Source organism: Ascaphus truei, chromosome 8, assembly GCF_040206685.1.
Source record: "Ascaphus truei isolate aAscTru1 chromosome 8, aAscTru1.hap1, whole genome shotgun sequence".
Lineage (NCBI taxonomy): Eukaryota > Metazoa > Chordata > Amphibia > Anura > Ascaphidae > Ascaphus > Ascaphus truei.
Window position 1 is genome coordinate 5,720,723 of NC_134490.1, and position 13,714 is coordinate 5,734,436.

The 13,714-nt window shown below is 46.6% G+C and overlaps 1 protein-coding gene across 4 annotated transcripts in view; it reads left to right on the forward strand.

Moving 5' to 3' along the window:
- LOC142501076 (peptidyl-prolyl cis-trans isomerase F, mitochondrial-like) overlaps positions 1–13,714 on the forward strand; it is a 163,993-nt gene that overhangs the window by 39,466 nt on the left and 110,813 nt on the right. For 2 of the 4 annotated variants that reach the window (XM_075610396.1, XM_075610402.1), the window contains 2 exons: positions 4,459–4,547; positions 10,307–10,403. The exons of 1 other annotated variant lie outside the window; for it this stretch is intronic. In XM_075610396.1, the coding sequence (XP_075466511.1) occupies positions 4,459–4,547; positions 10,307–10,403 (186 nt within the window). Of the gene's footprint in view, positions 1–1,890; positions 2,430–4,458; positions 4,548–10,306; positions 10,404–13,714 lie in introns of those variants that run through there. One more of the 4 variants, XM_075610401.1, reaches the window with a different exon arrangement.

Below are 13,714 nucleotides of genomic sequence, written 5' to 3' on the forward strand. Positions count from 1 at the left end.
TACCATAGGTGTGGTGCATTACCTGTTGGCTCGCAGGAGGGCTGAGCTTCCGCCACGGGGAACCTGGGGCAATTATACTAGGGGTAACCACTTACTCAATTCAGCGCCTCCACCTGCGATGGCTCCCACCAGAGGGGGAGTGGTTCCTCGCAGGACAATCAATAATAATATACACGGTGAGGTATAATAACTAAGGACTTTACTAACATGCAAACAACATATATCACTACAATACAATAATATAACCTGTGTCCCTCTCTAGAGGAGACACCTACTGCGTCGCGCAGGACGCTTCCCCAACACCAGGTGATCCCACCCAGTGTCCCGAGAATCCCACCCAATGTCCCACACTCTTGGAGAGAACGTGGGTGACTGCACAGTCACAGTTACACTAAGGGCCCGGTGGTGCACTTATGACTGTATGGTACCTGCCGAGCACTCCGGTACTCGGGTCAGCAATCTTCACAAAGGGTCAGACGTGTGATGTATCCGTCTGATCCTCCAACCGAACTCCGGCACGTGCGGACCGCCAGGGCGGTCCCACTCTGGAATCGTCTCTGTGGACCCCAACGTGGGTCCAACCGCGTCCACAGGAACAGCAGCAGCCGCTGTGACCCTATCTATCTAAGTGGTACTAACGTGACAGGAACCCTAACCTAATGCCTGTCCCTGTAGTACACCAACCTGTAGTGGCTTGGGGAACTCCTATGGGCCTGCAGGGGTTACGACCTGTCCCACTCCCCTAACTACCCAAGTCCCTTCAGCCTCACTAAATGCTTGCAGCCAATGTGCTGCGCAACAAGGTGCCTGCCTATCAGACCTCACAGCACTAACAGCCGTGACTCTGACAAGGCAGCACTCTATACTAAGGGCAGCATCCCTATCTTGGGCCTCCCTAAGCACTTACCCACTAAACTAGTGGGGAGTTGGGGCCTACCTGGGGTGTAGGTACCTATATGGGGCAGGAGCTGCACTCGCTCCCCGCACCCTTCCTTCCCTCACCGCTCCCTGACTCCAACTCTTTGTAACCTTCCTTTCCCAGCTCCCACTAATGTAAGTGGCAGGGTCCCTAACCTGAGGGCTGCCCCTGGCAACACTCACCTTACTGGGGAGCTGAGCTATCTCGGGCCCTGGGGGTGCTGGCCTAGTACAGGGAGTCCCCGACTCCTGTACCCTACCTCCTTCCCTGGGCTGCTCCGGTCTCTGACTGACAAGCGTGCTCTCTGCCCGCGAAATGTATCCAATTCTGTCCAGGGCAGTCCTGCAGCCCTATTGGCTCCTATGAGGCACCTGGTGCCTCCCTCGCTAGGCACTATGGGAATTGTAGTCCTATAATATAATATAATATAATATAATTGTAGTCCTATAATAACATTGGGGCCGCGTCAACCCTTCCTGCACATTCCCTACACTCGCGCGACATCTCCCTAGCTCCAGGGACCCTTCCGCGCCTGCGCGATCACTGCGCATGCGCGCGTGGCTATGTAATGGCGGCGGCCTCACAGACCTGCTCCGGGAGCGCCGGGAGCCCAGCGACGCGATCGCGGCCTTGGCAACCGGCCGCACGCGTCCCCGGCAACCCCCGAGCAGGAGCCTGACCGCCCTCACCCCTGCTATACGCCAACGGGGCCGCCATTGAACTCGGCGGCACCCGCGATCGGCAGCTAGGTGAGGGGGGTACTGACAGGCTGGGGAGACCTGGCTACACTTGTATTATGTGTTTTATTAAAATTATTATTATGTATGCATAATTATGACGTATGTAAGCTCTGACCTTTGGAGCATGATAGGTTTTAAATTTCCCCTTCAAGTTGGCACTTAAGCCTATGCTGTTGGAATTAACCCTTTAAATGTCTTTGAATCCTGCCAGTTCTTTAAAGGTTTTTAATGCTTTTTATTGCTGCCTGTTCCCCAGAGTTTAAGGGAACACATATCTGTTTTTTCACCCATTAAAATTGTTGTTAGTGTTTATGTTGCCCACGGACATTAGTCCCGCCCCTCTGAAGGATGATAGGTGCAGAATCGAGCAATCCATACCACCATTGGTGGAAATGATGCAGGCAGATGATTGGAAGGATGACATCACACTTGACTCCCGATTGGCTGTGCCTCTGTATATCAAGCAGGCCAGCCACTAACAGGCACCACAGACTCCTGAGGAAGTTGTTAGCGAAACGCAGAAGTCTGCTTGCGTTGAGTCTCTGGTTCCTGTTTTATAGCAGCTTGCTTTGCCCGCAGTGTGACGCAGTCACGTGGTGCCGAATACTGGTGGCGAGAATCTAACCCGGAAGTCCTGCGGAGGCTGACAGTGGAGGAAGCGCCGGCGCAGCCTGACTCCCCTGCAGCAGTTGCTACGCATACAGGTTATCTCTCCCACAACGGACACAGACTAAGCTCTATTTCCATTGCCTGATTTCTGGGGCTTGATTGTAAGTTCCCACTGCATCCGTGTGCCTCCTGATGTCATTTTACTAAACCCTTTTTTTTAATCATTTTCTACATTTGTGTGGCCATTCTTGATTTCAACCACTGTGTCATGTGTATACCTGATCATATTCCAGCCTCTTACCCCATAGGACTATAGCAGAGGCTATCTGTCTATATTTTGTTTCTATCCACTGTGCATGTCCCCAATCCCAGTTAGAATATTTTTTTTACCCTACAGGATTGCACTATCATTTGTGTTATTGTTTTTTCTCCTCATATGTTCATCCTGGTGTCTGCGCTCCCTGACTTCTGGACATTGCCACTTTCACTCATTCGCCTCACTCCCGCCTCTGCCTTTCACCTACTGCCGCCCGCACTCACGCCGCCTCTGCCTTTCAGCCACCTCACAACCCTGCGCCCCACAGCCGCCGCCCGCACTCAGACACCCGCCGCCTCTCACCCACCCACCACACACCTGCCGCCTCTACGCAGCGACATCACTACCAGCCGCCGCACCCACTCACCACCCACCCGGCGCCTCCCGCCTCACACCCACCCGCCGCACTCGCACCCCTACGCACCGACATCACTGACCAGCCGCCGTCCGCACTCACCAGACACCCGACGCCTCACACCCTCTCGGGACACACGCCTCACATTTTCACATCATTTATGTCGCCAAAATATACATTGTACTGTGGTGTGTTTACAATAAACCATTTTTAAACAACATCGTATTACATTTTCTTCCATCTTTTCAACATTATTATACAACCATTCCACCAAATAGTCATCCTATTGTTCCCCTATTTATAAATAATACTACTTACAGTATTACGGATTTACGTCCCGGGCAACGCCGGGTATATCAGCTAGTATATCTGTCAGTATGTGTCTCTCTTCTCTCTCCTCTCGTGTTAGCCGAGCTTAATAATCAAAAACAAATAGACGATATCGTTCTGTGGCTAACGAAATTCTTTTATTTGTGCGAGCTTTCGAGATACAATGACATCTTCTTCCGGCGGTGTTACAATGGATATAGCAAGAAAGGGTTTTTCTTAAAAACAGCGCATCCTGGAATGTATCTGACTGAAGCCTATCCCTCCCCCCTGTGCAGTATGCGATTTATGACTTGAGGTGTTTAATGGTCCCTGAATGTTTGTGATGTAAGAGTGTGTGTGTGTAAATATAAATTTATAAAGCACTCACAGTGTATACAGCGCTTTACAAAAAGGTGTGTATGGAGTGGGAGTGCATAACAATGGTATGCGTAGGTGTAGAAATGTAAGATGCAGTTGCATTACTATAAGTGTGTGTAAATACTATGAGTTCCCTATTGGTATATAGGGAATAATTACATCGTGCATTTGAACGTGTTTGACAGCTGTGTGTGCGTTCATATAGCGCAGAATGTAGAATCCGCCCTGAGACATACTCAATCCTCACAATGAGCGGCCACATTACATTTTGTTTCAACATTGCCTTTATTCCCTGTAGAGTGTAAGCTCTGAGGAGCGAGGCCTCATCGCCTTCGGTGTCGGGTTGTGCTTTTCTCCTGATTTGGGAGGTCACCCTGTTTATGTAATATACATAACTCTGTATCCCCATTGTACTGCGCTGCAGCATATGTTGGTGCTTGATGAGCAATCTGATGATAAACGGTATTAATCAGAAGTGATAAATCGCCCAAAAACGACGAACGAGGTCATTCTAAAAACCAGTTTAGTAGACAGTGTCTTTAAGAGGAAAATGTGTAATCCTCCTGATTTAATCTTAACCGGGTTTGTTATTTAGCCCTGCCCATTAACCCCTGCATTGCCTACAGCCCAGCAATGTGGATGTAAATTTTTATTTATATAGTGCCCACAGTGTCGCAGCACTTTTTAAGAGCGCCAATACGGGGTAGTATAATACTATAAGTGCAGCAAATATAAAATCCCTGGCCCGGGGAGCTTACAATCTAAGTTAACATGCACTAGTTCATAGTTCAATTGGCCTTTTTTAACTTTCTGAACGCCCTCTTCTCTGCAGAGAATTTCCGCGCCCTGTGCACCGGCGAGAAGGGTTACGGTTACAAAGGGTCAACTGTTTACCGGATCATCTCTGGCTTCATGTGCGAGGTAAGTCTGATTGTTCTCTCTCCTATCGGTGACTTCCCTGTAAGGCAGGGCTGGCCAACTCCAGTCCTCAAGGGTCATCAACAGGTCAGGTTGTCAGGATATCCCAGCTTCAGCACAGGTAGCTCAGTCAAAGACCGAGCCGCTTATTGAGCCAACTGTGCTGAAGCAGGGATATCCTGAAAACCTGAGCTGTTGTATGGTTTTATCACAGATAGGTCTTAGTCTCGCTGTTATTACAACAAGCAGCAGCAGCAAAAACGGAACACTTTCCCCTTTTACTGTAAGTGCCACATCACATAGTAGGGTATGTTGCTAGTAACGTGTTTAAATGCTTTCTGAATTGCAGGTAACATTCTGCATACGCTTAGTATTGGATGCACGGTCCCGCTGCGACCCCATCCCCAGCAGAGAACGTGTAGCGCTGGGCGCTTAAATATACGATAGTCATTGGTTTTTATGCAAATATACAGGCGACCGCATTACCCGTGCAAAGTCTTATCTCTGTATTGATTTGGCCCAAAATATTTCACAATAGAAGTCTATATTAAAGGAGTATTTCCATTATTATGACATTAGGGATGGTTCGTCTTTCATGCAGCTTTGTAGAGAAGAAATTTGAAAATAAAATCCTTTCTGACTGTGGGAGAATAGCCATGAGTGCAGGCTATTAGGATGCTTTATTTGTGGGGCAAGCTTTAAGGTTAGTCAGTATTAAAATGAGAGGGTTAACACACTTAACAGGGGAAGAGATGACAGGGAGGCGTGGGTGAAATCAGGTCTGTATGTCTGAGTTCAGGCTTAGGGCAGATCCCCAGCAGCAGGAAGGAGTAGATAGAGGGTGTGAATAGAGGATTTGTGTGGGTGTTTTTTATTGGGGGGTAAAGAAGTTGTTGGGAGAGAGGTGTATAAATAATGGTGCAGTGGGGAGTGGGGAAGTTGGAGAGAACAGAGACGTTCACAAAAGGAGTGAGGAAACAGTAAACAGAAAAAGCAGTAGGGAGGGCATAGCGAGATGCAGGAGGAGAGACTTCCCAGATACTGAGGGATAGAAAGAGTACAAAGAATCACAGCTTTTGGAAAGTACATTTCTCACAGTTGCAAAGTTGTTGTTGTGCAGAGTCCCGATCTTCCTCCAATCTTCACCTCCAATTTCAACTCCAAAATTAACTTTGCCAGACACTTTAGATGTGACACTTAAGATGGGACACACAGCATAGACGGATGGTCTAAAGTACTCTAAAATACAGCCACTTGACTAACAATTAAGGGAGGGAAAAAAAACAAAAGAACAAGGCGCACAACGCACATAGTGTATTAAAGTATAAAATGTGACTTTATGGTTAAAAATAAATAGTTCTGCGTACATCAAATAGGAAATAAACAAGCAGTTGGTATATTGGTTTACCACACCAGGAGAAGACGCTGTGCGACACCCTCAGATGGATCGCAGCATGCACTGGGTCTGCAGTCGTCTCATCAGTCTCTTCCAGCGTCCTCTGTTAGGGGATGGTAGATGGATGGGTCCTTTGTAGAGAGAGCCCCACAGCATACAGCTCACAGGTAGGTAAAGAAGCCGTAGGATTCAGCATCCATGGAACACTGCAGCATTTGCCGCCACTCCTCGTTGGGCGCTCAGCGGTGACGTCACTAGTCGCACCTCAGCTTCCGCAATGCTTCTCATGGAACGCACGGCGTGCGTGTCAGTCCAGAGTTGTAAGGCAGCGGGGAGAGATGTTTCGCCAGGCAAATGACTAATTAACAGTGTCCAGGGAATTAAGAAGTAACCTAGTGTTACGAAACGCATTGGATTAGAGGTGTCTATGCTCTTCTCCCCCCATCCTTTGTGAATCTGGACACTGTTTGGACACTGTTTATTAGTCATTTGCCTGGCGAAACATCTCTCCCCGCTGCCTTACAACTCTGGACTGACACGCACGCCGTGCGTTCCATGAGAAGCATTGCGGAAGCTGAGGTGCGACTAGTGACGTCACCGCTGAGCGCCCAACGAGGAGTGGCGGCAAATGCTGCAGTGTTCCATGGATGCTGAATCCTACGGCTTCTTTACCTACCTGTGAGCTGTATGCTGTGGGGCTCTCTCTACAAAGGACCCATCCATCTACCATCCTCTAACAGAGGACGCTGGAAGAGACTGATGAGACGACTGCAGACCCAGTGCATGCTGCGATCCATCTGAGGGTGTCGCACAGCGTCTTCTCCTGGTGTGGTAAACCAATATACCAACTGCTTGTTTATTTCCTATTTGATGTACGCAGAACTATTTATTTTTAACCATAAAGTCACATTTTATACTTTAATACACTATGTGCGTTGTGCGCCTTGTTCTTTTGTTTTTTGTCTAGTGTCTGGGGTGTCGAGCCACCCCCAAGAAAGGCTGCAGACCCACGATTAGTGCAAGATCCACATCTAAGGTCCACAATATTGTTTGTTAATCACGGTGCACTGTTCACTTGATATTTGTTGTTCACCAGTAATTAGCTGCGCACTATCACCCCTTTTTTTTCCACAATTAAGGGAGGGGTTTGCCAACTCTCACAGACATACTGATTGTGACGATCGTGAGGGTTTGGCCCGGGATTACCCCCCCAATTGGCCCCCTCTAACCTCGCCAGGGAGACAAGGGGTTAACTGGGCCGAGGTCCAGAAAGGTGATTTAACCCTTGTTATAACATGAAAATGCTTATTCCCCTGTGTAAATGTATTGTTGCTGGATCAGTGTCTGCATAACACACCCACTGGGACTTAAGGGGTTAATCTTATATGCAGTGCTGAATAAACAGTACCTGAAAACTGGTAATTTGGGAACGGAATAAGCCAGCACCCTGAGTCTTGGGGTACAGCCTCAGGGTCACCCCCCAAGTACACACATATTAAAAATATAACTTTGTCATAAGGGGGGCATATATTTTTGATAAAGTGCCTCTCTGGGGCAGTCTTAAAATGTACAGGCCGAATGCTAATTGCCTCTGCCTGCCCTTTGTAATGCATACCAGAACCAAATGCTGTGCATATGGGCGGGGGTCACTTGCCTAGGCAAGCTTCCTCTCTGGAAGTGCATATCAAAAGGGACCCAGAGGATTCAGGAGGTCTGGGCTTAGGTGTGACACATAGCACCAGTGGGCAAAAGGTAACTGCCCTAATTGTTTATGCGGGAGGCAGGAACCAAGAAACTGAGTGCTTGTCTTTCACACTTACAATGGAAGCCAAAAGCCCTGATCAAAGGGTAATTACCTAATTGCTATGCGAGACCCAAGAAGCAGCAAAAGGTAGCCTGCCCTGAGTAATCAAGGAAACCAGGTGACAAATGTCCTCACTGCTTCAAAGGGTTTATTGAGGTGGGGCTATCCCAAGCAGGAAATCCGAATGAGTGACCTTATTAAATATAAGAATATTATGAGATGTCCTTGGCTGAACATGCTAAGAGTTACATATGTGTATTCGTGGGATTTATCCCATCTTTTGAAGTCTAAACACTGTATAACTAACAGCTACTAAGTGCCAAATATTAATATCTCTATTAATTTTCATATTACACTGTAATGTTTGGTCTCTCTGAGAGCGCCAGGTGTGACGGAATGTATTAATATGTCTCACCTGCCTGTATGTTTTTACTGAACGGAAGTTAGGAAGTGATTTGCAGTAAATATGAAATTTTGGTTGAGTTCTGAGAAACTGCAACCCCCCTGTTATGATAATGAGCAGGGAAGGGAAGTGGATGTTTTTGTAAATGTGGTACTTCACACTTCAATGGAAGCCAAAAGAGCTTCAAAGACTTTTTACTAGCCGTCGCGGCACCTAGGGTTAAAGAGATGAGTTTGACATAGTATATAAGTCAAAGCCACCCTTTACCCATTGTCTTCATGCAAAGTCTTCATGCAAAGTCTCATGCAAATGATCTTCATGCCTGCATGTCATCAGGCCTGTTGTGCTATACCATCTTGATTGCTGAGAAGAAATGCCATGCAATGTCTTGGGCTGATTGCTGTATGAAACTGCCAGTCCAGATGAGATTGTTTTCATTATTTTCATCTTTTAAGTAAGTGTCTATATTTTGCTGTTATTTGTACATTTTTTGTGTGTTAGCTTTATCAAGGAATAAATTATATTTTATCATATCTAAGTCTCGTCCCAGTTCAAACCCAGGTATATATATATTTATATATATTTTTGGTGTAAATTACAGCCTGTCATAAGCTACCGTGACACTGATTCAATTTAAAGTTCTGTAGCAATCGATGGAAGAAATTCAGCTCAGAAACATACCAATTAATAAATTCAGTTAAGCAATTACTATACCAAGACAACTTTCCCTAGCCAATTCCAATCTGCTTTCACCGCAAAGACTCCACGGTAACTACCCTCCTAAAAGTTTGCAATGAGATCCAGTGTGGCATGAAACTGGGACAACTCACTGGTGCAATATTCCTAGATTTTGCAAAGGCTTCTGATACTGTTGATCATGTTATCTTGCTAAACAAACTCCAGTGCTCTGGAATAGGGAAGCATGCTTTAAACTGGTTTAAGTCCTGCCTATCAGGTAGATCCATGTCTATCTCAGGCTCTAATTCCAACCTCTTGGATATCACCTGTGGTGTCCCACAAGGCTCTGCTCTGGGGCCCCTATTCTTCTCAGATCATCAATGATCTTCCTACAGCTTCAATACACACGTATGCGGATGACACAATCTTATATGCACACAGCCCTAGCCTCTCCGAAATGGACAAGTACTTCAATCTGACTTTGAGACTTGAAAATTGGATTTCCCAAAACTGTTTTTGAAAACTGACAAGACTGTAACAATAGTATTTGGGACCATGGCTAAATGTTGAAAGCTTCCAATGAATGAACTCAAGGTCTGAACCAAAGCTAATACCACCCTAACTCCTGTTACTAGTTTTAAATACTTGGGCATATGGTTAGACTCCCATTTAACATTTGGGTTGCACATTGATACCCTGACATCCAAAACCTCTGCCAAACTAGGTGCACTTTATAGGAACAAAAACCTTCCTAAGTCTGCTGGTCAGAAAGTGCATCGCACAGCAGATGCTAATGCCAATGATAGACAATGGGACATAGTATACGGCTCGGAACCCCAAACCCACCCTAGCAAACTTGATACCCTCTACAAGTCAATATGCCGTTTTGTTCTCCAATGCAACTACAAACACACATCAGTGCAAAATACTCAAAGAACTAGATTGGCTATCACTTGAGTCTAGGCACAAAGTTCATCTTTCCTTTCTTGCCTTCAAATATTTTCTGGGAAAGCTACCCATCTATCTGAACAGGCTCCTCACCCCTACCACATGCAGCTCTTATCATCTGAGATCTGACTCCAAAAATGTGTTCATGGTCCCAAGACTCAACAAAGAAGCCGGACACTCCTTCACTTACTGTGCACCCCAAAACTGGAACAATCTACTGGAGACTCTCACAGCCGCCACCAGTCTAAGTGCTTTCAAAACTAAGGCTGTCTCACATTTTAATCTGGTCTGTAACTGTTACACCTATAATATATATTATATTTAACTGTTCATGCAATGTCTTGTATATAATGTATAACCCTGCTCACGTAATGTAACCATGTATTTGTCATCATAACTCTGTGCCCAGGACATACTTGAAAACGAGAGGTAACTCTCAATGTATTACTTCCTGGTAAAACATTTTATAAATAAATAAAATAAATAATTGTAACCTTTTAACATTAGGGATCCTTTTTTGGTTGCATTTTTAGGGTGGCGATATCACAAATAACAACGGCACCGGCGGAAGATCCATATATGGCAACCGCTTTCCGGATGAGAATTTCACACTGAAGCACACGGAGGCAGGTACGCCCATTTCATTGTCAGGCCGCCCGTACATGGGAGCTGCGGGATTCAAACACGGACTTCCTGTTTGGGAGCAAAATGAACCAATGTTAGCAACATGACGGCAGGGGGGAATTGTGAGGGCTTTCCCAAAAAGGAAAACCACAAAGTATTTTCTTTCAATAAGTTTCAGACATAAGTGGGAACAGGTTGCTAGGGAGTCACTGACAATTTAATAAGTGTAATGGAAGACCTACAATATCCTATTCTCTCTGTAGTCTAAGTGCAGATGATATTTGCATGTAGGTTTGATTGGGTGAGCCTGTAGAGTGGGGGTGGCCAACTTCAGTCTTCAGGGGCCACCAACAGGTCAGGTTATAAGGATATCTTTGCTTCAGCACAGGTGGTTGAACCACCTGTGCTGAAGCAGGGATATCCTCAACCTGTAATATAGAGAAAAGTCCCTGCTCAGCTAGTCAAATGTATTACTTGCTGAAGGGGTGCAAACAGGGAATTGTATATCGTACAGAAGAGAAAGATTCCCTCCTTGCTGCATTCAGCCACTAATACATTAAAATATAACCTTTATTCATTTCAGAAAGGAAGCACCTATCATTTAAAACCTATAGAGCAGCGTCTGTAACTGAGGGTGCGGAGTGGGTAAAGGGGAAGCGCAGCAAAGCGCTGTGTAATGTATCAGTGGAGGCCGAGTGTAGTGTTGGACCGGGTCCTACATTTTTTTTTATAACCGAGTAACGGGTACCCAGAGGATTTGGCGCCTTGTAACCGGCCGGGTACCCGGCTGCCCGGTTTTTCACTTACCTGGGGGTGGAGGAAACTTACCTGGGGTGGAGGAAACTTACCTGGGGTGGAGGAAGCCTGCGGCGACATCTGAACAGGTCAGCAGAGGTGCGGGGGCAGTGGGGCGGCCTCAGCGGTCAGTGTGGAGCCCACGTGGGAGCTGCAGGACGCCATACTGCACGGTGAGCTGGGACAGCCGGCTGTCCAATAGGAAAGCTTCTTCTCCTGCTCCGGTCACATGGTGCCAACTCACAGTGCAGTATGGCGTCCTGCAGCTCCCGCGCGGGCTCCACACTAACCGCTGAGGCTGCCGCACCGCCCCCGCTCCTCTGCTTACCTGTTCAGATGTCCGCGCGGGCCCCACACTGACCGCTGAGGCCGCCCCACCGCCCCCGCTCCTCTGCTTACTTGTTCAGATGTCCGCGCGGGCTTCCAGCGGGCAAGTAACAGATACTTTTCAACTACCCTGACATTACCCGGATACCCGGCGCCGGGTCCACTTTCCAGCTGCCGGGTCCCGGTAATTTCCGGGTAGCTGAAAAGCCGCCGGGTACCGGGTAGTACCCGGTACCCTGTACATCACTAGCTGAGTGCAACAAGCAGGGAATCTTTCTCTTCTGTTCTATATACTGTATCCTCAAAACCTGTCCTGTTGGTGGCAATGAGTACTGGAGTTGGCAGTCCCTGCAGTAAGAGGTCAACATGGGTATAGAGTTGGGAGGACTGAGATTTCTCCCCTTTGAGTGATCGGCCAGCGTCACGCTCCATATTCCACAGGCAAAGTGGCCCTCCCATATAAAGGGTTTGGGGGGGGGGTTCCCCAATAAAGTGACATGTTTGCTTTAAGAATAATCACATTTGTTGAAGGAAGCCAATTCTGTAGTTTAGGTAACAAAATGTCGTTAGAACGATTGTTTCTTTAACATGATCTTTATTACGTGACAATTTTCGACAGGATGATCCAGGCCTTTAACTGTATCCTGATATTTTATTAAGGCCTTGTCCAGGGTGAAAGGCTCGCTCACTTGCGCGCTCGTCAGCGAGAGGCAAAGAGAGCAGGTGTAGTGAGCGTGCACGTGCGAGTTCAGAGGAGCGCTGCTTGAGGAGACAAAACAATTTGTATTTGTCGTGCGATGGCCGGGTCACGTGAGCGGTTCGCCCAATGAGGGCAAACCAGCTCTGTGATGTCACGGCCACGCCCCCCTCGCGCGCGCTACAGCCCTTTTTCAAATGGCCAGGAATCGCTCCAGCTTGCTCAGCGCGTGACGTCATGGTGCTCGAGAGCGAGCGTACATTTATCCTGGCTGAGGCCTAACAAAGCGACGACACGGACTTGTATAGGAACCTGTAGAACTCTTATTAAACAGGGTGTATCCCCCACAGCTACTTCTCACGCTCTGTCACATACACCACACCTGTGAGCACGTGACCTGCACACGGGACAAGGGTTAATACACAGCTCGCAAGCTATCCCACTTTTCACCTCCGCAAATGTCCCTCAAATGGATAATATCCCCTAAATATGTTCCCTTATAGCACCTGTCACAAACAGCACACAAGTGAGCACGTGACTTAGATATGCAACCAGGGTTAATACACACGGCTACTCTAGCCAACTCACCTTTCTCCTGCGCAAGGTACTTTCAATGAGTTAATATTACCCCTTACTCAATTGCAATGATATCTATACGCTGCCACTACCTAAGAATGAAGTAAATTAATATATCTGCCAGGTTCTCAGGTCCCTGTTTATTATAGTACAACTATGCACTGTGTCCGAAAATGTAAATATTCTCTCCAGTGCGTGCAACAGTTCATTCAGAGCACAAAGCATCACTTATTAAATGTTTTAATATATATAAAAATACAGTGCTTACATTACAGAAAAAGGATTACAAGAACATACAATTACAGTAAATGCAGAACTGTTTCTTAAAATAACAGGATAAAACAGAAAACCCTATACACTACGTTACCATATGTCAGGGTTTTCTCCCAGAGAGGTCACTGGTGCAGAAATGAAACTTTACGTGTTTGGTCCAAAACACACCTCTGTTGAAATCTGATTTTCATAATACCTTGCTATGTTTCATGTACTATTTTTCCCCATGGAAACAACATAAGACGAACCCTGTCGTAAATCAGCTGTGAGATTGACGGTTTTAGGACAGAGTAAAAAACTTCTACCAAACGACATTTAAGCTTGTTGCCTTCATGTATAAACACATTCATGACTTCCCTTCTCTAGTACCTAGACACACGTGAGTCACATCAGTAGATTCAGACGGTCATGATGGATGCAACGAGACCAAGTATGACCATCTTGCCCCTAAAATGGATATTAGTTCCTTATTACCTGCTAAACCTCACATATCTGGCCTCATTGCACGTGTCTCCATGCCACGATTACATACATGTAACTCTTATTATGTACAGTAGATGACATCTCATTTTTAATAAACTCCTCCAGGGAATGCATACGCTGTGTGTCACCCCTCTCTGGAATGCACCTGTAATTGTTCACAAACGTA